Source organism: Haliotis cracherodii, unplaced genomic scaffold, assembly GCF_022045235.1.
Source record: "Haliotis cracherodii isolate W230 unplaced genomic scaffold, xgHalCrac1.p SCAF_7, whole genome shotgun sequence".
NCBI classification, from domain to species: domain Eukaryota; kingdom Metazoa; phylum Mollusca; class Gastropoda; order Lepetellida; family Haliotidae; genus Haliotis; species Haliotis cracherodii.
In genome coordinates this window covers 534271-561234 of record NW_027266330.1, presented here as the reverse complement: position 1 = coordinate 561234, position 26964 = coordinate 534271, and the positions used below count along the sequence as shown (strand labels likewise).

Sequence of the window (26964 nt, the reverse complement as noted above, 5' to 3'; positions counted from 1 at the left end):
TAACCCCTGTATTTGTTAGATAGGATTGACCTCACACTTCTCGACAAATAGACTTCAAAAGCAGGGGAGTGGACACAGAGGATGAAGACCTGGGGATCAGGGCAACTGCTGAGTCAGACATTGTATTTACCCCTTTCCTATCCTGTTGAATTGATTTTGTCTATGGGTTAGGGTTATCCCCTACTGCGTAACATAACACTGAGACTGGGTCAAGTGGGAGGACATTTTTTTTACATATGCTGAAAATTGGAACCAGATCACGTCCATCTGCTGGATTTCAGGGGGGTACAAGCTACAACATCAGTGGGCCGAAGCTTCCATCTGGACAGTACTCCCAATACATGAGGATGATCATCAGCCTCAAAGTTCTCAACAAGTCGTTTCTAGTTCATCTTCCCAAGTTCCAGTTTGAGTCAGTATGGAAGTTGCGCTGTGCACTTATAATGGGGGATTGGTTGGTCAGCTTTGACCTGCAATATGCTTATCTCCATGTATCCATTCATCAGGGACCTTGAAAGTATCTACACTTTGCAGTCAACGGGAGATGCTGCGAGTTTCAGGTCCTTCTGTTTCAGGTCTATCACCTGCACTTTGGTTGTTCACCAAGATCACATCTCCCCATCATCTGCTTCGCACACGTACAGTTAGTCCACCTTCATGGTAACTGGGGCAATTCCCTATCTGCAGATCAAGATTTCAGCTCCATCAAAATATGATCGCATTGATTCAACTGATGGCACAAGAAATCAGAAATGGTATCAGTGCAGGACATTTTTTTAAAAAAGTTACCTGACTTCATCTACTAATTGGACATCTATTTAAGATGTTAAAAGATGATACTTCTTGTTACCCTGCCTGGTGCTCGGCATTAAGGGGCTAAAACAAGGACTGGTCAGCTCTGAGTCAGTATACTGTGTTTAAGTGGGGTATTCATGTTAAACTGCGGCATGGTATCTCAGTGGGCTAGCACTATAAAACCGGCATTAGTCCGGACTAGTAAAAGCAGCCTCACACACATATATGCATGTACGTCGCTTTGTAATCTTCGATGTGAAAGTGAAGCCCCATTTCACCTACGTTTTTGGCGTATCGTTTTTTCCCTCATTATTCAAACACCACCTGATAAAAATACGTATTTTACAATCGTAAATCATCGGGAACGAATGTTGCTGACAACTTGGGACTAGAGTTACTTGATTGTTTATCCAACATGGCGAATGCCTTTGACATCGTGCCGAAAAAAAGGGGAAAATCTTTTGACATTGAGTGTATTTTTTTTCACAATGTTTGATGAGAGACAATGATCACTGACATGGAATTTGTCGTGATGTATAATTCTTATCAAATTTATGATAATGTTAATGTTTCATTGTTTTTCAAACTGTTTCAGAGAGTTAACAGTATTCAAATGTGATTGAAAAAGGTTGGAGACTGTGACTGACATGTATATGCCATGATGTATAGTCTTACCTTATTAAATCAAAACAAAGAAAACAAATGCTTCATACTCTTTATTTGATTGTAGATAAAAATAATAATAAAATTTATTAACATTGGTTCATGATTTTGACCAAATTATTACCATTGCAGCTTTCATATTAATATTTGTCTAAGGGATATGAAAAGAAGCTTTTCTCTTGGTAGGAATTATTTCCCAATATATTGCAATAATATTGCAATATGTTTTTTAAATATTGCAATATATCGCGACACACTTTTTGGTCCAATTCCCAACTCTAATATTTAGTGTGTGTTCCCCTCATGATCCTCAGCTATGAGCCTCGCCTCATGGACCTCAGCTATTAGCCTCGCCTCATGGACCTCAGCTATTAGCCTGGCCTCATGGACCTCAGCTATTAGCCTGGCCTCATGGACCTCTGTGTCAGTGGAACAAGTTGTGGCCGGCTGTCAGTGGGGTTCCTCACAACACATTCACGGGCTTTTTCTTGTGTGACGTACAACCAATTTGCAAAGTTATCACATATTTGTCTGACCTCTTGAGGTGATTCTGTGCAATGTGTTACACTGTGACTATTAATCAGGCTTTGAAGCAGCTGCAGTACAACAGTCACATAGGTGTCCACAATCTACTGTTAACTATACAGGGAGTTTACTAAAGGTCACACCCACCAGTCCTTCTGGTATGTTCTGGCAATGATGTAATAGAGGTAGGGTAATTACAAGAATTATAAAAAAATAGTTTATCATTGTTAATATTTCTAAGAATACTACCTGTATTACATGAGAAGTACTCCCTCCCACCTCCCCAATCATCTGCATCTAGTTTGCAGGTATTGGAAGGAAGTGTTTTTTCCGTCACCTTGCACATGCGAGAGTTGAAGTTGAAGTCAGCTGTGTACTTATACGGGTACAACTACTCATGTATAATTGACAATGACAAGGAAAAGGACTTCTGTTATTGGAGTATAAAAGAGTTAGTATAATTGGAATTATTAACAATGATAACTGTTAGTTTGATTTTTGGCCATAACATCTTTTTCATGAGTCTTGGTCCATCGTCCCTCCATTTGTTGTTGACATCAGTCCGTCCGTCTGTTGACATCAGTCCGTCCGTCTGTTGACATCAGTCTGTCCATCTGTTGACATTAGTCTGTTGACATCAGTCCTTCTGTTGACATCAGTCCTTCTGTTGACATTAGTCTGTTGACATCAGTCCAGTTGTTGACATCAGTCTGTTGGCATCAGTCCGTCTGTTGACATTAGTCTGTTTGTTGACATCAGTCCGTCTGTTGACATCAGTCTGTCTATTGACATCAGTCCGTCTGTTGACATCAGTCCGTCTGTTGACATCAGTCCATCTGTTGACATCAGGCCAGTTGTTGACATCAGTCCGTTTGTTGACATCAGTCCATTTGATGCACAGGAACTTAAAATACACTGCAAGATATCTACTGAACATATGATCATGAACTTAACATTGTGTCATAGTGACTGATTTACGACTACCATTGTCTGAAGCTCATTTGACTCCAAAGGCAAATTACCCTGTAGCCATGTCTCCATTACCCTAATTGTCATTAAGCCTAGTGGTTAGAGCATTTGCTTGTCACGCCGAAGACCTGGCTTCGATTCCCGAAGTGTGCAATGCGTGAAGCCCAATTCAGGTGTTCTCCCCCACCTCCCCCCTTCCCCCAGCACCACCTCCACCTCCACCGTGATATTGCTGGAATATTGCTGACTGAAAGCGTTGTAAAACCATACTCACTCACTGACTCACTGACTATAATTGGTACAATTTCATATTAGCTTACAAAGAAAAACAACCTGCTGAAACAATGAACGAAAGACACCCCAGAGGATACCGGTGACTGGTCACTTTTGTGCAGCTAGTCTGCAGTCAGATGGCCCAGGAGTGGCCAGAAGCAGTCTTTAATCCCCAAAACAGTGCAGTCATTTCTGCACTTTTGTAAACTTAATATGTACTGACTGTTTGTTAATGGCTGAGCAGTAGGTATCACATTTCACATATGTTCACATATTTTGATTTTTGTATACTGTTGTATGTAATGTTGTTTTCGAATTTTACTACATATTCTATTTTTACAATGTTTCAGTCCTAATTGCTGAAGATGCGACACAGTGTGACCGTGGCCACTACGGGGAATCATGTGAACTACTCTGCTCCCCACACTGTGCCGTGGAGCCAAGGTCGGGGGGAACTGTCGGAGACTGTGACAGAGTTACAGGGAGATGCTATGAAGGATGCGTTCCTGGCTGGTACGGAGATAACTGTAGTCGGCCTTGCAGCCAAACCTGCAAGGACAACATCTGTAACCGAGATAACGGACACTGTACTCTACGCTGCAGTGAGCCACATGTGGGGGACTTTTGTACTGAAGGTGAGGTTTTGACAGTTTTACAGATCTATGGCAGTTGATCCAGCTACAACATTTGACTTTTCTATACCCCGTGTTCTCTGTCAGATTAAATCTTCCCCAGGGCACCTATTGCAAGAAAATCTACATGAAATAGTTGTAACCATTTTCCTTAATAAAAAATGTTGCCACACAAAAAACCTCACCTTCTATGGTGTCTCACGCCAGGGTGAGTAACTCTCACCCAAATCACTGTCCTTATGTCATCTGTATGAGACAGACGTGCTGTTTTTCAACACAAGACAAATAAGAAATCTAAACGTTCGACAAGAACCTTGGCTGACCAAACTGTATGTATGGTACTTTTCTTTCATTGCAAAGGCGTAATACCTCACATTGTAAAGTTATAGAGTTGTAATTATTCCACGTGCGTGGTTCATGGTGAATTCAAATGGCCGTAATGGCATCCATATTGTAGTTGCATGGTCTGATACATGTAACACCAAGGCCATTAGAAACGGATTGGGGTTTTGTTATATCATACAGTTTTTTCCTTTACATAAACCCAAGGTGGTGCGTTAATTTATAACTACACTTACCCTTTTTTTTACGGGTTTTACACCTTAGCGCGTAACAAGCCCCTTTGGTGTTAAAATTATACTACGACATTGGCTATTAGGATCGCGTTACAAATCGCATTCTACATTACGCCTTTGCTTCTGGTTTCACAATTTTGCATGTATCTTTCCGATCTTTATATCGCACTGATACACTTCAATCCCTTCCTGCCCAACTCAGAAATAACGGTCATTTTTACAGCTCCTCAAACTGTGTACGGGTTGCTCAGCAAACATCCCTCCCCAAGACCGGCACACACGCTGTCAAAAATGTCTGGCGGAGGACTGGCATAATCATGGGTCATGCCCGATATGCATAGCATTTTCCCCCAGGCCCAAAAGAAAAGACAAGTGGACTTGCTCCACTTTAAAGGTCTCATAAAGGCGGGGGTAGATATCAGATCTGTTAAGACCCCCATCTAAAAAGGGTAAAAAAGTTAGGAAAGCTACCAAGACTGTCTCTTTAGCCGGGGGAGAAGGCTTGAGGGTCCCCGTTGTAAGCACTGCACAGTCTTTGGCAGACATTTCTGCATTACTTAAGTCGCAGATGGAGGAGGTGAGGTCTCGGCTCCGGCAGGAGCTACGGGCTGAGCCTTCCCCGTTGTCGGTGCTGGGCGCGTCTGCGAGACCTTGTGTTATGCCCCTGGCTTGAGGTCACTCCCCAGCGGAGGGGTGGCTGGTGCCGGCCCGTGCCCTACAGACACACAATTTTCCCTAGCGGAGCCAGACGCCTCTTCCGAGGCCGAGTCTTCCTCTAGTGGATTCCTAGCCCAGAGCCAGGTGGGATCCCTTGAACCCCCGGCACCTCGAGACTGGGACTCGGCTTGGGGCCGGGTGCAGCCCGGGGAAGGCCCAGGCCTTTGGGCGTCCCATACAGACTTTGTCTGCTTCATCTCTCGGGGTCTCGATTAACTTCAGCTCGGAATCGAGAGAGGAGGAGTGGATGGAGGAGGGGGTCGGGGCTGAGGGCTGGGAGACCTCGGGGACGTTTTCCGTTTTCCTTCGTTTCCTTGGGGGGTGGGGGGGTGGGGTGGTGGTCAAGCACTAAGGTCAAGCAGGGCCGGCGGTTGCTTGCCCGTAATGCATGCCAACAGCTCCGTGTGTCCGTACACCCCGCTAGCAGGGAAGGGACCGGCCGACTCTTCGGAGTTGGCCGCGCAACTAACAGAAGTTCACGGTTATCTTGCGCAGGACGCTATTTGTAGCTGTGCCTGGCAGATGATGTGCGCCGTTATGGGCATGCGCAGGCTGTAGATGTCGGTATCTAAATACTCGACTTCCACATGCCAAGACCTACTTGCTTTGCCATATAAGATGGGTGCCACCCTCTTCCCTGGGGCTCAGCAGGTGGTCCGAGAGTTGTATGCTTAAATCAAGGACTCTAAGGCCTTGTTGGAGGTACCCAGTGCTAAACCCTGTAAGCGGACATCTCCACTTGACTCCTCCTACACTGACGCGCCGGGTCAGAAGTCCACACCTGCTTGGAAGCAGCCGCTTCCTCCAGGTAAGGGCGCCCCGGGAGGAGCAAGAGAGGCAGGGGCCTGGGCAAGGCATCTGGTCGAGGCCAGCAGCCTTTTCGTGGGGCCGGGATGATTGGTTCCCATTAGCGCCCGAAGAGACCCGGGTGGACACACAGTCGCAAGTTCTCGAACTGCCAACAGCCGGGGTCCACTGCCTTCTGAAGGAATAGGAGGCAGTTACATCACAATCCCCGGACCCTGTCCACTCTAAGGGAGGGCCATTTGCCTCGCTGGAAACCTCATCCGGCCTCCTTCTCTGGGATAAAGCACACTCTGGTGCCTGCTACCCAAGAGAAGGCGGAGGTCGACACACTTCTTATGAAATCTGCGATCGAACCAAAAAAGACGCAGGGTTCAGGCCAATTCTCAATCTGAGGTGGCTGAACCAACTTATAGAGATACCGTCCTTCAGGATGGAGACACTGTGCTCAGTGATCTCAGTAATACTCTGGTCTGGCTCGGCCTCCTGTTCTTTTACCTTTACGACTGGACCTCCTATCCCAGAATGGGGCCCTCCACCTGCGGTTGATAATACTCGTATTTGCACATCCTCGTATTTACGTCGATCCTCGGGGACCCTCTAGTCTTGCTTAGGGCGGGTTATAGTCTCTCGTGATCTACTTGTTAAAAAAAGTTGGGGGGGGGTGGGGGGGAGGGGAGGCTGTGTTTTGAGTTCTCAACTTATGACAAGCCACAAAAACAGGCTCTATCATAATATATGGTCGACCTGGCCCTGTCTCTAGCCCCCGCTTCTCGATGGTGGTGCCTAACGATAAGGATAAGTTTTTTGTGTGGTAACTTTTTTTATTAAGGAAAACGGTTGCAACTGTGTCATGTAAATTTTCTTGAGCAAGTGATTATTTACTTACTGCTAATTTAATTATATGTTTGGGAGCTTGTTGTATGTGTGCTAGAGAAAGCATCTGCAAGTATTTTCTGGGTATTTCTTGGTGAACCAACGGAAATCACAAATGCCGCTGTACCATGGGGTCTGAGTATAAAGTGTTCATTATGTTTCTCGACTTAAGTTTGTAATCCAGTATATTACTTTTTTCCAAGATTTCATTCAGTATTGTTTACATAAATTTCGGCAATAAAGAAGTCATACAGGATTTAAAGGACCAGATGCTAATTAAATCTTTCCAAACTATGAACTGTTTGTTCAAACAATCCATACAAAAGACCAACTTCAAGAGCTGTTTCTTGGGAATACAGAAGGCTAAGGAAAATAAATTTTCCGACTTCAGAGGACGAAAGCCTGCATCCTTTCATAAGCTCCTTGAAAAATCAAGAGATCATTCTGATCGTGGCAGTGGCTCTAGAGGAGAACAGATAGTCCCTACCAATGATTAGGCCGTCCCTACCGATGATTAGGCCGTCCCTACCGATGAAGAGGCGCTCTTGTTTGATTGGGTTCTCCCACCCCCATACGTTCAAGTTCAGCATTTAACTGTAGGTGCAAGACTACAATCATATTTGAGAAATTGGGACATCCTAGCTGACCCATTTGACACAAACATTCTCAAAAAAGGCTACTGTCTGTCGGTACCTACGGCACCCCTTCTTACCCTCAGTCCTCCACAGGTTCAATACTCGGAGGTGCTGCTCCACAAATTAACAATTGGCAATTGATTCACTTCTCATGAAGGGAGCAGTAGAGGTTATTCCGCTGGATATCCTCACATGTATAGTTATATGCTCAACTATTGCCTTTTCTTTTTTTTCTGTAGCTTTTGTTTGCTGCCCAAACTCTACAGTTAATGAATATTTCTGCATGAAATCATTATCTTTCTGGTCTGTTTTTTGCTATGATTGTCTTTCAGATTTGCAAACACATTTACAGTAAAAACTTGAACTAATGTGTCAAAAAAGGGGATGTTAGAGACATATGTTCTTGACTCTTGAGTAAAAACACATTCATTGAAAAATGACTGCCATAAAAAGAATTAGGTAAAGTAAATGCATGTTTCCTTATGTCCACTTTGTGTTGCAGTGCTGAATACAGATGGAAGTCGGGAATGTCTTAAAGGAAGATATGGCAGTGACTGTCTCCTGCCCTGCCCTGCCCAGTGCTGGAGCAATCCCCTTGATCCAGGAGGTACTGCAGGACGCTGTGACCGAGACACGGGGGTGTGTGGGGATGAATGCTGCAGAGGCTGGTACGGGGAACACTGCAACCACACATGCAGCAGGAACTGCAGGAACAACATCTGTAACCAGGGCAACGGGCACTGTACTCTAGGTTGTACAGGGAAGTACCCTGGAGATGTCTGCACTGAAGGTAATTGGATTCAAAATCTCAAAACTATATTCAGCTGGTGTCAGTCAGGAGGTAACATGTAGTGACTGTCTCACTGGGTTGTACAGCTGGTGTCAGTCAGGAGGTAACATGTAGTGACTGTCCCACTGGGTTGTCCATCTGGTGTCAGTCAGGAGGTAACATGTAGTGACTGTCCCACTGGGTTGTACAGCTAGTGTCAGTCAGGAGGTAACATGTAGTGACTGTCCCACTGGATTGTACAGCTGGTGTCAGTCAGGAGGTAACATGTAGTGACTGTCCCACTGGGTTGTCCATCTGGTGTCAGTCAGGAGGTAACATGTAGTGACTGTCCCACTGGGTTGTCCATCTGGTGTCAGTCAGGAGGTAACATGTAGTGACTGTCCCACTGGATTGTACAGCTGGTGTCAGTTAGGAGGTAACATGTAGTGACTGTCCCACTGGGTTGTCCATCTGGTGTCAGTCAGGAGGTAACATGTAGTGACTGTCCCACTGGGTTGTACAGCTGGTGTCAGTCAGGAGGTAACATGTAGTGACTGTCCCACTGGGTTGTCCATCTGGTGTCAGTCAGGAGGTAACATGTAGTGACTGTCCCACTGGGTTGTCCATCTGGTGTCAGTCAGGAGGTAACATGTAGTGACTGTCCCACTGGGTTGTACAGCATGTGTCAGTCAGGAGGTAACATGTAGTGACTGTCCCACTGGGTTGTACAGCTAGTGTCAGTCAGGAGGTAACATGTAGTGACTGTCCCCCTTTGGTTTTCCATCTGGTGTCAGTCAGGAGGTAACATGTAGTGACTGTCCCACTGGGTTGTACAGCTAGTTTCAGTCAGGAGGTAACATGTAGTGACTGTCCCACTGGGTTGTACAGCTAGTGTCAGTCAGGAGGTAACATGTAGTGACTGTCCCACTGGGTTGTACAGCTAGTTTCAGTCAGGAGGTAACATGTAGTGACTGTCCCACTGGGTTGTCCATCTGGTGTCAGTCAGGAGGTAACATGTAGTGACTGTCCCACTGGGTTGTCCATCTGGTGTCAGTCAGGAGGTAACATGTAGTGACTGTCCCACTGGATTGTACAGCTGGTGTCAGTTAGGAGGTAACATGTAGTGACTGTCCCACTGGGTTGTCCATCTGGTGTCAGTCAGGAGGTAACATGTAGTGACTGTCCCACTGGGTTGTCCATCTGGTGTCAGTCAGGAGGTAACATGTAGTGACTGTCCCACTGGGTTGTACAGCTGGTGTCAGTCAGGAGGTAACATGTAGTGACTGTCCCACTGGGTTGTCCATCTGGTGTCAGTCAGGAGGTAACATGTAGTGACTGTCCCACTGGGTTGTCCATCTGGTGTCAGTCAGGAGGTAACATGTAGTGACTGTCCCACTGGGTTGTACAGCATGTGTCAGTCAGGAGGTAACATGTAGTGACTGTCCCACTGGGTTGTACAGCTAGTGTCAGTCAGGAGGTAACATGTAGTGACTGTCCCACTGGGTTGTCCATCTGGTGTCAGTCAGGAGGTAACATGTAGTGACTGTCCCACTGGGTTGTACAGCTAGTGTCTGTCAGGAGGTAACATGTAGTGACTGTCTCACTGGGTTGTACAGCTAGTGTCAGTCAGGAGGTAACATGTAGTGACTGTCCCACTGGGTTGTCCAGCATGTGTCAGTCAGGAGGTAACATGTAGTGACTGTCCCACTGGGTTGTACAGCTAGTGTCAGTCAGGAGGTAACATGTAGTGACTGTCCCACTGGGTTGTCCATCTGGTGTCAGTCAGGAGGTAACATGTAGTGACTGTCCCACTGGGTTGTACAGCTAGTTTCAGTCAGGAGGTAACATGTAGTGACTGTCCCACTGGGTTGTACAGCTAGTGTCAGTCAGGAGGTAACATGTAGTGACTGTCCCACTGGGTTGTACAGCTAGTTTCAGTCAGGAGGTAACATGTAGTGACTGTCCCACTGGGTTGTCCATCTGGTGTCAGTCAGGAGGTAACATGTAGTGACTGTCCCACTGGGTTGTCCATCTGGTGTCAGTCAGGAGGTAACATGTAGTGACTGTCCCACTGGATTGTACAGCTGGTGTCAGTTAGGAGGTAACATGTAGTGACTGTCCCACTGGGTTGTCCATCTGGTGTCAGTCAGGAGGTAACATGTAGTGACTGTCCCACTGGGTTGTCCATCTGGTGTCAGTCAGGAGGTAACATGTAGTGACTGTCCCACTGGGTTGTACAGCTGGTGTCAGTCAGGAGGTAACATGTAGTGACTGTCCCACTGGGTTGTACAGCTAGTGTCTGTCAGGAGGTAACATGTAGTGACTGTCTCACTGGGTTGTACAGCTAGTGTCAGTCAGGAGGTAACATGTAATGACTGTCCCACTGGGTTGTCCATCTGGTGTCAGTCAGGAGGTAACATGTAGTGACTGTCCCACTGGGTTGTACAGCTAGTGTCTGTCAGGAGGTAACATGTAGTGACTGTCTCACTGGGTTGTACAGCTAGTGTCAGTCAGGAGGTAACATGTAGTGACTGTCCCACTGGGTTGTCCATCTGGTGTCAGTCAGGAGGTAACATGTAGTGACTGTCCCACTGGGTTGTACAGCTGGTGTCAGTCAGGAGGTAACATGTAGTGACTGTCTCACTGGGTTGTACAGCTAGTGTCAGTCAGGAGGTAACATGTAGTGACTGTCCCACTGGGTTGTCCATCTGGTGTCAGTCAGGAGGTAACATGTAGTGACTGTCCCACTGGGTTGTACAGCTGGTGTCAGTCAGGAGGTAACATGTAGTGACTGTCTCACTGGGTTGTACAGCTAGTGTCAGTCAGGAGGTAACATGTAGTGACTGTCCCACTGGGTTGTACAGCTAGTGTCAGTCAGGAGGTAACATGTAGTGACTGTCCCACTGGGTTGTACAGCTAGTGTCAGTCAGGAGGTAACATGTAGTGACTGTCCCAATGGGTTGTACAGCTGGTGTCAGTCAGGAGGTAACATGTAGTGACTGTCCCACTGGGTTGTCCATCTGGTGTCAGTCAGGAGGTAACATGTAGTGACTGTCCCACTGGGTTGTACAGCTGGTGTCAGTCAGGAGGTAACATGTAGTGACTGTCCCACTGGGTTGTACAGCTGGTGTCAGTCAGGAGGTAACATGTAGTGACTGTCCCACTGGGTTGTACAGCTGGTGTCAGTCAGGAGGTAACATGTAGTGACTGTCCCACTGGGTTGTACAGCTAGTGTCAGTCAGGAGGTAACATGTAGTGACTGTCCCACTGGGTTGTCCATCAGGTGTCAGTCAGGAGGTAACATGTAGTGACTGTCCCACTGGGTTGTACAGCTGGTGTCAGTCAGGAGGTAACATGTAGTGACTGTCCCACTGGGTTGTCCATCTGGTGTCAGTCAGGAGGTAACATGTAGTGACTGTCTCACTGGGTTGTACAGCTAGTGTCAGTCAGGAGGTAACATGTAGTGACTGTCCCACTGGGTTGTCCATCTGGTGTCAGTCAGGAGGTAACATGTAGTGACTGTCTCACTGGGTTGTCCATCTGGTGTCAGTCAGGAGGTAACATGTAGTGACTGTACCACTGGGTTGTACAGCTAGTGTCAGTCAGGAGGTAACATGTAGTGACTGTCCCACTGGGTTGTCCATCTGGTGTCAGTCAGGAGGTAACATGTAGTGACTGTCCCACTGGGTTGTCCATCTGGTGTCAGTCAGGAGGTAACATGTAGTGACTGTCCCACTGGGTTGTCCATCTGGTGTCAGTTAGGAGGTAACATGTAGTGACTGTCCCACTGGGTTGTACAGCTAGTGTCAGTCAGGAGGTAACATGTAGTGACTGTCCCACTGGGTTGTCCATCTGGTGTCAGTTAGGAGGTAACATGTAGTGACTGTCCCACTGGGTTGTCCATCTGGTGTCAGTTAGGAGGTAACATGTAGTGACTGTCCCACTGGGTTGTACAGCTGGCCTCTAGGGTTTCACAGTAGCTTTGAAACTTTTACTGGTAGGATGTTGGTGTTAATCTCTATTTTCTTGCTCTAACAATACACTTGTTTAAAGAAACATTCTGGTTTGGTTTGGTTTGGATTGGTTTGGTTCATTCCCCAATACTGGCTCCATGTATAACATTAACTTAACAGTTGCAGACCAAGGTAACAACAATTCTGGGACACCAATCATCAGTTCTGTGATTGTTGCTGTGCTGGTGCTGGTGCTGGTGCTGGTGCTGGTGCTGTGTCCAAGGTAGGCTTTGACCATCTATAGTCCTGTTGCTCATATCAGTGTATTCTTCTTCCTGGGGCAAGAGAGTTACCTAACATCTGAGTCTCATATCACTTGCATTTGCTTCAAACAGCTGGTGGCACCTAGTCAAGATAAAAGGATTTGGAAAATATCGAGTTGGCGATGCACATGCTTTGCAAATCCTGCAATCGATCGGATTTTGATTTCGTTGTGGGATTTGGATTGGACTATGCATAGACTCGTTAGTCCAGCCAAAATGGAAGGGTGGAAACTGGACTTTTATCGTCAGTTAACACCCTTGCCTCAGGAAGATGGGTGATTCTATGTACACAACATTTTGTTACAGTGTCTCAAGTAACAAACAGGAAGGACCCAACTCAGTTATGATATCGCTGAAATATTGCCGATGTGACTTAAAATTTTAACTCACTCACTAACTCACCCAACTCAGTTTCACTATTAAGAATATTTAATTATTACAAAAACATACAATTATTCAATAATTACACAACTGCGAATTTAATCTGTCAAACTAACATTTATATGGCAAAGCAAAGTAGGTAAATACTTGACTTGATGCAGAAACTCGACCTATCAGACACAATCTGGATCCTGGTCACAAATGTGTTGCAATCACAGTTCGATTATCCATCGACGCATTGTGCACAGACTGTGTTTAACTCAATCACAGTTCCACTTTCCTGTCTCTCACAAATGACAAACATGGCCGAATACATGACAAGACTACACTGGTAGGAATGTCACAGACCGACACTGTCAAGACAGGGACCTTGTGAGTGTGAGATGTCCGTCCTGGACCCGTCTCAGCTCTCAAACTCTCAAACTCTCTCTCAACTCTAACTCCTGAGGATAGGTATACACACCCTGGTCCCCCTAGTTCACTCACATGTCCAAGCCTCTACAGCGATACGCTATACATTGCTTACATGGTTACATGGTTACATGGTTATATAAGCTACTCAATTTGGCGAGCATACCAACCCGTCACAGTGGCAAGTTAATCAGTCACAGGTCAACGTTTGGTCCACCTTTACTGTAACCTCAATAGCCTCTTTGGTTGCACTACATGGTGACTCTTTGGATAATATTAATAATTCCCACATATAACATTATCCTTTTGAGCTCCAGTGCCATGGAGATTGCCTCCATGGTCTTGTTGGTATAGTCTGCCCACTGGTGTGTGGCTGGGTGGTTTGAAGCAGATACTCTTTCCCCCCTCATCCCACATGGTGCATTAGCTCAAAAAGTTTAACATATTATCAGTTCAATTTTATCTTGTACTGACTTGATTTTTCTTTTCTTTTTCAGATTATTACATTACATTAGACAGAAATGTAAGTCTACAACAGTTCCTGCTCGATTCAAATTTCTCCACAGAATTCCTGTTTTTGCAATTTGTCAGTCTTTTATTGTGAATTTACATGTCCGTGTGAGTCTATTTGGCTTAATACAGGGTTGATAACTTGAATCCTTATGCCCGCAAGACTCACACTGACAGATAGACTTCTCATAAATTAATCCCCAAATTCTGGTACTTGGTTTTGTCAACCATACGCTTATGACAGATGTTAGAGACTTCACCCCTGTCATACATCCTATTTTCCCCTGAAATGACATTGAAATGTCACTCAATAGGAGGTGTCAATAATTTTGTGGACATTTGCACTTAGTATAGATGATCTCTAAGGCAGGGTCTCGATCACATTCACGGACCTGTATAAGGTCAAGTTCACTAGAAGTAAAATTGTGAATCATGGTTCAAATTTCATGAAATTTCTGATTATTTCAATGTTTTATATACAGTTGGATGAGGTTGAATGTCATGGTCACTCGGTGGAAAATAAACAAAAAGCTTGTGTTAACACTGCATCTATACATTTATGATTGGAGTGTGACAAACCTTTTGGTTTCATGGCAGTTCATGACTGAGATTGTAGGTCAAGGTTATAAGACCAGAAGTCCTTTTCCCCCCGACATATGCAGGGAGCGCAATTCGAAAACCATTCAATTTTTTTCAACAAAAATTAGCAGATATATCCAACAGGTCTTGAAGTTGTGCCTTTTAGCCGTTTACTGGTTTTTGTCATTTTTAGTTTTCTTGATTTCCCTTGAAATAATTTGCAGTTAATCTCCAAAGGGTGAGGGTAGGTGTTGTTTCCGTAGAACAACTTGATTTTTCCCTGTTTCCATGGAAACAAGTTAGGCTTAGCTGAAACAGTGGTAAGTGTTGTATCCGGAGCAGAACTACAAACATTTTTCATCCAAAATTGGTATATGCATTATTCAAGGACTGAGGTTGTGTCTTTTGCTTTTTAAGAATTTAACAAATTTGATTGTTTCCATGACAACAAGTTTGTTTTTGACTCTCATTTTAGTTATGTGTGCCTAAAATAGAAATACAAAGTTCAGAATCCCAATTCCATGTTATTGTTTTGATAGCTCAATAACTACTCTTGAATACGGAGAGACAGATTAGATAGAAATTCTTTCATCAAGTTGGACTTAAAGTAACAGCCAGATGATTTGTTCTTTCAAATTTGTCAGGGACATAGGGGATTTGACATCTTCTGATGACGATTGTTGACTTTGTTATTAAGGTACCGGAGGCATTGGCTCTTTGTTTCCGGGTTGTACTGCATTGGGCAAGTGTGAGGGCAACTGTCACCTGATGTGGTTAAAGTTAAAAATGGTTACTGGTACTTTTTCCTGGTAGGAAAGGTTTGGGGCATTCAGCAAATGATGGGGCTGGGGCTGTCTATTATGGCAATGCTACCTCCACAACGTGCTCTCATATTTCTGCTCTGTTCTTCTTATCTAGTCTGCATGGCAGCCACGGAGGACACAAATCCACTCCTTTCACAGCATGAAGGTATGGACACAAATATTGTACAACGTGGTGATTTATGTTTGAGGTGATAAATTCAATAACACCTCCTGTTGCAGATATTGTGTAGTTAAGCACAGTTTCTGCATAAGAAACTTAGAAATTGTTACCAATTATTAACAGTATTTACTTTACAAGTTGACCAAACATACATTGAGTAATTGTTTGTGAGCGATGTCTTTAAGTGGTGCAAGGTTGCCAAAACGTACAATTTTCCTGAAAAATTTAAACAAAGAATCACAACAAATATAAACCAGAACAATGCATGTCATCGATCCCAATGATTAATATTACAGTTTGTGAGTAGCTTTTAATGTACATGTGATTTAATCATCATATTTAACAGGGACTATATGATCTTTTGCATCAAATAAGACAATATAGCAGACTTGATTTAACTGGAAAACATCTCACTCATATTAAACATTAATTTACTCACTAATATAATCTGGCTGTCATGGTTCAATTATCTGGATGTTGCAGTGGACACTGACCTCATTGCTGCCTGCAAGGAGGGGAAACTAGACGGAGTAAAGGACATCCTGGATCAGAGTCTGGAGGACATCAACATGAAAGGACATGGAGGCATGACACCATTGATGTGGGCAGCAAGGAGGGGACACAGAGAAGTGCTGGTCTTGCTTGTGAGAAAAGAAGCTGATCTGAAACTTGTGGATGATGCCAGTAACAACATTCTTCACTGGGCCTGCTATGGATGTAATTTTGCAATGGTGAAGTATGTCCTGTCACTGGGCAAGGTGGACATCCACAGTGCAGGCCTGGATGGGAGGACACCGGCAATGTTCGTAGCTCGGCAGGGATCAATGAAACTGTTTGAGTTACTTGTAAGTAAAGGGGGTTTCCCATCAGAGGTAGACAAAGATGGAAATAACATCCTCCTACTGGCCTGTTGGGGTGGGAATGAGGAGATTGTGAAGTACATCCTCTCACATGACGATGTAGACATCAATGGAAGAGGACAGTCTGGCAGGACTCCATTGATGGCAGCAGCATACAAGGGACATAGAAAGGTCTTTGACCTGCTGCTTCATAAAGAAGCTGATCTGACACTGGTTGATGATGCTGGTGACAACATCCTCCATGTGGCCTGTCTTGGGGGACATGTGGATATTGTTCAACGTGTCCTCCAGCTGGGCAAGGTGGACAAAAACAGTCGAGGTCAATACAGCAGGACACCACTGATGATCGCAGAAATGTGGGGGGATAAAGAAATGACGGATGTATTTGTGAGTGAAAGAGGACCCACTCCAAATGTGGACTGTGAGGTAGAACATGTTCCTGACATAAAACTAAATAGGAAAAGTTACAACCCTGATGAAAGGAGTGACAGCATATCCATTGTTGTAGGAGGTCTTTGACGTTCAGTAAATGGTGAAAAAGTACATCTGGTATCACTATTTAATAGTGATTCATAAAAATATATTTAGCAGAGATTGCTTATGGTTATGGGAAGGACTTTGTGGAAAACAATGCATCATGTCTTTTGACTTTGATGGCCTACTCCATTGTGTTAAGGTATGTGCTGGTTACGTCATGTGTGAGGACTAGTACTGTGTATGTCCCTACAAGACACCTACTGAACATACAGATGACACCTTGTGGAATGGCACCCGCCCTGGTTGATGCTGAGTTGGACAACATGAGGACGTAGGCTCTCGCTAATGCACACCTCAGTCTCACCTTCGGGTGTAACTACCAGGGCTGAGTACGGAGTACGTTACTACTACTGTTGCCTGTGATGTAATATCCTGAGACACTAGTTATTTTCGAGTTGATTGCAAAAATCCTCTTGGTGCCTGTTATTTGATCCTGGGAAGTCAATAGCTGTCATCACTGCATGTATGCAGTTTTACAACCTAAGCAATCCTGAGACTCCCTGTTTCCCACCACACCGAGATGATGACAGTCAGGAGACTTCTCATCCAGTCTAAATTTTCAGGTATGACAAATAATATACAGTCTATTCAGATTTGGAATTTTTTTTCAATATTTATAAAAGTAATTGAAACATTATATATGAAGACAGCAAGCTGTTATGGTTTGTATAAACTTGACATTTTTCCCTTTCCAGATTCAGTCTCTGTTGCTGTGGTCACAGAGGATGCTCTTGTCCTCATCCGCTCACAGGGGCTTCATGTGATCACCTTCATCGGACAGAATATTAATTACATTCCTCACAACTATTGGGGAAATTTAGTATTTGATACCTGAAAGCTATGTTTGATATTACATCGATAGTGATATTGCTATCTATTGTGATCACCTTTCAACAGCATTTGTTTACAAATATAAAGAACAAATTATTATATATTGTTTATCCAAAGTTCAGATTAAGTTCAGGTGAATAATATATTCTTGTACTTGATGACCTTCCTCTTCTACCAGCAGCTCTATGTTTGATGGGGGGCACGGGTGGCCCAGTCGTCTAAGGCGCCGCGATTCGCTGTGCAGAGTTGCGTCCCTTGGGCAGGCCAGAAACCTATGAATGAGGGTTCGAATCCCGGTTCGCCCCGATTATGTTTCTAGGTTTGTCAGCACCATACCCGTGCTCGTGGGTTTCACCGAAGTGGTAAACGTCTGAGACCTGCATCACTCCGCGCTTTCCTCCCACATTAAGCTGACACGCCAGCACTGAAGTGGTGCCTTTTGCTATTTAGAGATTTTTGACATTTTTATTTTTTCTCGTTTCCATGGAGATAAGTTGAACATAGGCTCTGAATGGGGGTAAGCTTTGTTTCCTGACCATAACTCAAAAACTGTTCAATATTATTTCATGAAGTTGTAACATATTAACCAAGTCCTGAAGTGGTGCCCATTAGTTGTTGGGGTTTAACGTGAAATAAACGAATGAATGGGGGTTAGGGGAGTGGGGGGAGACATATGTTTTTACGAGTAAAAACACTTTCTAGTTATATATATATTTGTCCTGGCTCAGTCCGGTTGTTAATCCAGTTTTATACAGGAAGTGGAAGAACTTCTGGTGTTGTATGCAAATGAGCAATGGCGGGAATAAAATGAAAAAGACAGAAACTTCAGTGGACAGTATTTATTGCTTTTACGGGCTTATGTTGCAGCCATGATATAGTGGTGTTAGGGGGTTATTACATAAACCACAGGCTACGGGTTGTGAGGTACAATCGGTTTATTCCAGCGTAGTGGAAGAAGGCACTCTGTAATAATAATAAAAATAAACAATATACGTGATTTAAAATCACACGTGGTCAACCTATCATCATTATGAACTAAGTACATAAATGCGCATATATATCATCATATACAGGTATTACACAGTAATACATTACACAAATGACTTTATATGATTACATGTTTACATGTGATGAACAAAGTATCTGTTGACATGAAGACTATAAAATATAACATGGCCTAATAATGAAACAGACCATAGAGTCTGTACAAAGAAACCTGCCCTGTGGGTGACACGGGAGTGAGTCCACGCACCAAGTAGCCCGACAGCAAACTCGTATAGTAAACCTATATAAGGGATAATACATTGATCAAGGGCTACCATTATACTAAGTGAAACATATATACATAATAGTGACCACCACAATGAAAGTCTACAATTTTATCAACAATACAGGATTCATGATATATCAATGTTACACCATACAGTAAACATTTACAAAACAATAATTTCTAGCCAGCATATTGACCAGATTAAACATAGAAAACAAACCATACGCACATTCATACAGGTTAAATGGTAGATTGTATATATACTTACACTAGGTTGATCATGAACATATTTATACCTATTTTATATATGATTTATATTAGACTTTAATTTACAATTTATATAACAACTAAAATGTATACTAACTAACCTTTGAGTTGTGCAAAAAATCAAGCAGGTGTACAATCCTCATTCAGTGATAGTGTGACTGGTTAGTAACATGGCGGATGACATGTATATTTGAAAACAGGACCAATCAAGTGAGAAGCTTGGCCTGGGCTATTGTTAAAACACCAAAGACAATGACATGAAAATAGACCAACCCAAATACCCTTATAACCAAAATGTGACCAGCCCTGTGACACAGAATTGTGCAGTAAACATAAAAGCAAGAGACAGACGGACTGACAACTAATTTCAACTTGTATATATATAAACCAATCGTCGTCTGCCGGATACCTAAAACGTGAAATAAGATTAAAATGATTAATTATACATTTATGTACACGACATAACTTAGCTAAATAAATCCCTGTTACACATTTCCCCCTGCAACAAAATGGTGTCCACATCATTTGCTGCATCCAGAGATGAGGTTGAGAAGTGTGTTACGAGCACTGACATCATCCAGCACACCAGTTCCAATCAGAGATGCCAGGTACTCTGCTCGTCTCCTCCAGTCTGTATCCATGGTAACTGACATGACATAATCTCCACTTTCCATCCACTGTGGTCTACTTCTTTCACGGGTGGATCTTCTTGGGGGTGGAGGGTTATCTGTCGGTGCGACGTCATCATCACCTGTATCCCGATCTGGTGTTTCTTCCGAAACTACAGGCGTGACTTCTTGAAGCACTGTGACGTCATCGGGAGAAGCTTCCTCAGAAGATGATTCCTCTTCCTGCTCTTGATCTGGAGTAAGTAGATCTGTCGATTCCTCTGCATCATCATCATCCATCGCAGTGACTCTTGTGTCCTCCTCTGCTATAACCTCAGTTGGCCCATCGACTGCTTCAGCACTCGAAACTGACGGTTGGAATGAAGTGATGGGGACTATCACAGATTCTTCGTCACTATCTTCAGGATCAGGTTCTTTTCCTTGTAATCTCCGTGATGATCTTGTCTTAGAGAGTGGTGCTGATGGTAAAACCCTACGTAGCTTTGGCACTGTCTTAGATACTGGTGCTGATGGTAAAGATCTACGTGGCTTTGGCACTGGAATATCCTGTTGATGTAGAGATCCTACAGGAAGCAAGAGATTCCTATGAAGGGTCTTTCTTCGTCCTTCACCATTCTCTTTCCCTACTTGGTATACGGGCACAGATGCATTTGGCTGGTTGATGACAACATAGACATCGTTTTCCCATTTATCAGCGATTTTATGGCGACCTTCAAAGGCTACAATCTTCACTAGTACTCTGTCGCCTATTTCCAAAACAGCAGCTCTGGCTCGTTGATCATAATTCTCCTTCTGCTTGTTCTGTGATATCTTTGCTTTTTCTGCAGCCAGTTCATATGCCTGTTGTAGTCTCTTTCTCAAGGACTCTGTATACTTGAGCATAGATCTTGGCTTTACTGGGTCTATGTCAAGGCCAAAGGCTAAATCTATGGGAAGTCTTGGGTGTCTTCCAAACATGAGAAAGTATGGAGAGTGCTTGGTGGTCTCATGCTTTGTACAGTTATAGGCATGCACTAAGGGCGCTACCTGTGTCTTCCAATCTTTCTTAGCTTCTGGATCCAGTGTTCCCAACATGTTCAACAGAGTTCTGTTAAATCTTTCACACATTCCATTACCCATTGGGTGATATGGGGTAGTGGAGGACTTGTCAATTCTTAATAGCTTACAGAGCTCTGTCATCAGATTTCCAACAAAGTTAGCACCTTTGTCGGAGTGGATCCTCTTTGGTAACCCGTAGTGACTGACAAAGTTGTTGAAGAATAGATCTGCCGTGGTTTTGGCCAAGGTGTTCTTGCAAGGATAAGCTTGGGCGTATCTAGTAAAGTGATCAGTGATTACTAGCACGTACTGATGTCCTCCCTTTGACGATTCTAAGGTAAGAAAATCCATGCAAACCAACTCTAGTGGTTGGGTGGTCTCGATGTTAACTAACGGGGCTCTGTCTGTAGTTGCTTTCCTCTTGACACACCGTTCACATGTCTGTAGATGCATGTCAACATCACGTGCCATGCCTGGCCAGAAAAAACGTTCTTTCAGCAGGGAAAATGTCCTGTCTCTCCCAGGGTGTCCGACATTGTCATGCAAGCTACGAAGGGCTGCTGATCTACATCTGGAAGGTAATACAAGCTGTTCCTGCTCCGAGTCCTTTGGACAGGTGATTCTGTGTAAAACTCCATTTTTGATCTTAAAATGATGGTAGCTCTTTAACAGTGAGGTCATTTCCTTGTCTCCAATATATAGAGTCCTGTCGGGTTTATGTCCAACTTCAAGACTGTCCATAATTGTGGCAATAGCTGGGTCTCTACGTTGAGCGTGACTCCATTCCTTGGCATTGTTGTGGCACTTGTCATCAAATACTTCTGAGTCATCATCACCTATAACATCAGCAGACAGACACAAGGTTTCCACCAAGCTAGAGACCTGAACCTTGTTACAGATTGCATTTACTAGATCCGTAGATAGTTCTTCTGTGTCAGTGTCATCCCTTTTCGGTAATCTGGACAAAGCATCAGCGTCTACATTACGTTTTCCTGGTCTGTAGGTGATGGTGAAGTTATAACTTGACAAGGCCGCCAACCATCTGTGTCCCGTTGCATCGAGGTGAGCTGTCGTCAAGACATAGGTGAGTGGGTTATTGTCCGTGAGTACAACAAAGTTGTTTCCATAGAGGTAATCATGGAATTTTTCAGAGATGGCCCATTTCAAACATAAGAATTCCAATTTGTGTGCAGAATAATTCCTTTCTGATTTACTCAACCCTCTGCTGGCATATGCGATCACACGTTGTTTACCTCCCTCTTCTTGATATAAAACAGCTCCAAGACCTTGTGTACTTGCGTCCGTATGCAGTTCAAATGGTTTGGAGAAATCAGCATATCCCAACACTGGTGGGGTAGAAAGGCAGGTCTTCAACTGGTTGAAAGCTTCTTCCTGTGCTGATCCCCAATACCATTCCTGTTGAGTCCTTGATTTGGCTATTCTGTGCTTCTTTGGAGATGTCTTGGGCAGAAGGTCCGATAGTGGTCTGGCAATCTTGGAGAAATCTTTGACAAATTTCCGATAATAACCGGCGAATCCAAGAAAGCGTCTTATTTCCTCTGCCGTGGTAGGTGTTGGCCAATGTCTGATCTTGTCAATCTTGTCTGGGTCAGCTTCTATTCCATCTGCTGATACGATATATCCAACATAACGTACCTTCGTCTTGAAGAATTTGCATTTTTTCGGGGCAAGCTTAAGTCCACATTCTTGAAGACGTCTGAAAACAAGCTCAAGCCGTTCTACATGTTCCTGATAGTTCTTAGAAAAGATTATGAGATCATCCAGATATATCAAGCAAATTTTCAAGTGGAGTCCTTCCAAACATTTTTCCATAAGTCTTTGGTACGTGGCTGGTGCATTCGATAATCCAAAAGGCATTCTGTTATATTCATAAAACCCTAGCGGGCCAACTGTAAACGCAGTCCTCTGTTTATGTTTTTCTGCCATTTCAACCTGATGGTATCCGCTTTTCATGTCAAGAACAGAGAAGTATTTCATTCCTCCCAGACAATCAAGAAGTTCTTCAATTCGCGGAAGTGCATAACTGTCCTTGATCGTGCGTCGGTTGAGCTCGCGAAAATCTATACATAGTCTCAATCGTCCATCCTTGCGCTTCGCCAAGACAACATTAGAGGCCCATGGGCTATGTGAAGGTCGGATAACTCCAGCAGACAAAAGATCTTGAAGATGGCTCTTCACTTCACTATACATGCCAGGTGGAATTCGACGATGTCTCTGTTTAAATGGAATGTCATCATGTAAGTCTATCCTGTGTTCAACCATAGTTGAGTGTCCTAAATCGTCATCCCTTTTGGAGAAAATATGTTTAAACTTCATGATAAGTTCAAGTCCCTGTGCTATCTCCTCTCTTGTTAATCCATCCTGTTCAACTTCAACTTGTTCCAGTAAATTGTCAGAGTCCACAGGTGTTCCAGGTGATAAACTCTCAATTGTAACGGGTTGTAGTTCACAAAGAACAGCTCTGGGGTGTATAACAGCTGTCTGTGTGGTGATATTGGACACAAGTACCTCTATTTCCTCAGGGCGGTGGTAATCATAAGTGACAAGAGTTGGTGCAATATCCAAATCAGATGATACTGTTGTAGCCTGTAGGAGGGCACATACTTGACGATATGGGATTCCACGACTCAACTGTCCTTTGATTGTAACTGTACTGTTAGACGGTATGGAAATACTGTGGTATTCTGCAGATTTGACAAGTCCTAACTTTCCTCCATTCTTAGTCAACTCCCTATCCTGTATGACCAAATTCCTGAATGTCAAATACCATGGTGTGTACAAGTCACCTTTTTGAAGAAATCTTGTTCCGTTAAAGGCCTTGCATTCTTCCAACAGATGTAAAAGGACATTGGTTCCCAATAGGACTGGTACCCTGCAGTTGTATCTGGTATCAGGGACAACTAAGAGTAAACATGAGGTATCTGTATCCTTGTCGATGCCACAACCAACAGACTTAATGTTCACTTCCACGAATCCTTTATATGGCAAAGACGACCCTCCAGCATGTTCAATGTCCAACATGCAGTCTAAGGCTTGTATGGGTATATGACTGAGATAACTGTCATAAAAGGATTCCGATACAAATGAAACAGTTGCTCCAGTATCCAATAAAGCTCTAACAGAAATACTTTCAACCTCTATTTCAACTTCATTGGAATGTCCTACTAATCTGTCCATTAACGGTGTTCCTCGGGGTTGTGATCCTAGGCCTGATAGTCCCCCCTGCCCATAGGCCTGTTCCAGTTTAAAGGTTTGCGGCGATGGTCCAACCTGACCCGACATCCATAAGCAAGGTGACCTGAGTAGCCACACCTCCAACAGACTGGTTCCTGAGACTGTGAAGAAGACTGACCCGGGGAAGGTGTAGAGGGTGAATGGGAAGTAGTCTGCTGTTGTACCACAGAAGGAGCAGATGATACTTTACCAGGAAGGGTATCTGACCAACCTTCGTTACCCTGTTTATATTGACCTCTATCTCCATGTCTGTTATATCCACCTCTGAATGATGTAACTGCAGGTCCTTGGTGGCTGTAATGGACAAATGGAGAAGGCTTCAGTTGCTGTATCTGAGCGGTCATGTGCTGCTGTCGTTCCTTCATATCAGCAAACTCAGAGTACATCTCCTTGAACATCGACTTAATCTCAGAAAGGTCCTGACCAGATGAGTCTGTGACTGCAGCTTTAGCTGTATGAGCTGTGGCTTGTTTGGCCTTGACCTTCGGTGTGTCAGCTGTGTTTCGTTGAAGATCAAACTCCATTTCCCTGAGGCAAAGGCGGAGATCATCAAAGTTTGTGATTGACTCATACTTATATCCAGCCAGACTTTTAAGAGATGGATTAAGTCCATCCCATAATCTTGTCCTCAACATTTCATCTTGCTCAGCTGGTGGTATGGACTTCTGCTCTGCTAACTGATATAGTAACCTTTCCAAGCGACAACTCCATGCTGAGACATCCTCGCTTTCTCCTTGACAAGAACTATAAAACTTGGACATAAGTACAGAGCTCCTTCTAAGTGTCCCAAAAGCACTTTTAAGCTTTGATAAGATGTCGGATATGGTGGCCTTAGGTCCCACTTTCATCACTGCTAAAGCTGCTTCTCCTTTTAGGGATCGTCGTATTGCTTGTAAGATTGTCCCCTTGGAATAGGTCTGTGTGTCCAATAAACAGTTCACCTCATAGCGCCATAAGTCATACTCCGCATCCTTACCAGGCTCTCCACTAAAGAAAGGCAGTTTAGGGAAGTTTTGATAGGTCACTGTGGATGATTTCATATCAGATTCTGGGTTCTCTCCTTCAGGCTCCTTCTTAATCACAGGGGCTATATCCTGCTGTGATAATCCTTGAACCCAATGCTTGAAATCCTCGGGTGTGTCAGATTTGGGGTTTAGTCCTGCCTTTCGGAATGCTTCCACCATGTTACCGAGTTCCTCCTTGCTGAGTTCCATAATGAATGAATGCGCAAATATTCACTAAATGTGAAATGCAAACTCTCTAACGAGCAACAACTGTTGTTGTTGAAGTAAAAGGTATATGGTATACCAAAGTATAGTAGCAATGCCACTTTAAATGCACACTGTATCGGAGAGAGAAGTGAATAGACTAGGTAAAAAAACTATTTGTACAGTAATAAAACCTACCTGTTGTCAAGAGCTTGTAGTACTTAATAAATATATCGAGTATCAGAAACAAAGTGTAGACTAGCAATGCAACAACGAAGCAAAGCAGTAAAGGTGATGTACAACGCGGTTAAGCGAGAAGCAGCAAACGTAGAGTACAACGCGGCAAAGCAGCAATTTCAGGCACAGCGCGGGCACGCAGCGCAACGCATAAGCAAAAAATTATTCAGTGTCACGAAGAACTCAAAGAAACAACACCAGAGACCATATATCAACCAATCCTTGAAGAATAGCCCAAAATACAAATGGCCGATGAACTATGACCTGTATACTACAAAGGAAGTATTGTTAGTATAATGCAGTGTTGGTGCAGTGATATGTGAAATCTATCAAATATGCTTTATCAAATAACACTAATTTGAGTTCTAAATATAGTAACTACCAACGTGATAAAGAATTTATTCCTATTTAATTCATACTTTGAGAATGTATTCAAAGTCCACTCAGTCACACATCAAGCAATCACCAATCTATGTCCCTTGATTACCTAAGCTTAAGAAAAACAAGTGCCATCCCTAGGTTAACTAAGGCAAATTCACAAAACTACATATACTATAGTAGTACCGGTACTAGTTCAAATTACTAATGGCACGGTAGTAACATACATGCATGTGTGCCTGTTATAAATAAAAACCACAAAAAAATAGAACTAAAAAAATGTTTCTTTTAAGTTCTAAGCAAAAAAACAACTTTGACAAGCCAGCAGATATATGTGTAAATACAATTAAGTATCACAATACAAGTAAGGTATACCACATATCAACACAAGGAATAAACAGCATGAAGCCTTTATGGCTATACTTCACTCAAACATTGCTATATACAAATGATGAGGCATATCAATCTCTTTATCATGAAGAAACAGAAACTTTTTCAATGCACAAAAAGTTCAAACTTGTTTGATCTAGATCAGTGTCAGATACATAGAAAGCCACAAATCACTGATATAATGTCATCATAGTCACACGACTATATAGTCCTTATCAAAGTTCTCACCCGGCATGAGGCACAAGTCTAACTCAAGACTGGAATCGGATATGGAACATTAGATCCATCTCTCGGAGGCAAACAGTTGACTGCTGTCCAAAATAGGCTACTGGCGTTGCACAGATTTCCTCACTGGGGGCTCCATTGTTGCAGCCATGATATAGTGGTGTTAGGGGGTTATTACATAAACCACAGGCTACGGGTTGTGAGGTACAATCGGTTTATTCCAGCGTAGTGGAAGAAGGCACTCTGTAATAATAATAAAAATAAACAATATACGTGATTTAAAATCACACGTGGTCAACCTATCATCATTATGAACTAAGTACATAAATGCGCATATATATCATCATATACAGGTATTACACAGTAATACATTACACAAATGACTTTATATGATTACATGTTTACATGTGATGAACAAAGTATCTGTTGACATGAAGACTATAAAATATAACATGGCCTAATAAT

At 43.4% G+C, this 26964-nt stretch overlaps 2 protein-coding genes across 4 annotated transcripts in view; one reads left to right on the top strand and one right to left on the bottom strand.

The window, feature by feature from the left end:
* Positions 1–18016, top strand: part of LOC139447355 (putative ankyrin repeat protein RF_0381) — a 34749-nt gene extending 16733 nt beyond the window's left edge. For all 3 annotated transcript variants that reach the window (XM_071228660.1, XM_071228662.1, XM_071228661.1), the window contains exons 3-9: positions 3576–3860; positions 7967–8254; positions 12367–12469; positions 13799–13824; positions 15309–15359; positions 15858–17334; positions 17467–18016. In XM_071228660.1, the coding sequence (XP_071084761.1) occupies positions 3576–3860; positions 7967–8254; positions 12367–12469; positions 13799–13824; positions 15309–15359; positions 15858–16753 (1649 nt within the window). In that variant the 3' untranslated portion in view covers positions 16754–17334; positions 17467–18016. The remainder of the gene's footprint in view (positions 1–3575; positions 3861–7966; positions 8255–12366; positions 12470–13798; positions 13825–15308; positions 15360–15857; positions 17335–17466) is intronic.
* Positions 18017–24030: 6014 nt separating this feature from the next.
* On the bottom strand, positions 24031–25275 carry LOC139447357 (paraneoplastic antigen-like protein 5). Its single transcript, XM_071228663.1, has one exon. It carries the CDS (start codon positions 25273–25275, stop codon positions 24031–24033), a length of 1245 nt encoding a protein of 414 aa, XP_071084764.1.
* Positions 25276–26964: the final 1689 nt, after the last annotated feature.

Coding starts and splice junctions, on each gene's coding strand:
- LOC139447357 (XM_071228663.1), bottom strand. CDS start 25,275: ATGGAACTCAGCAAGGAGGAACTCGGTAACATGGTGGAAGCATTCCGA.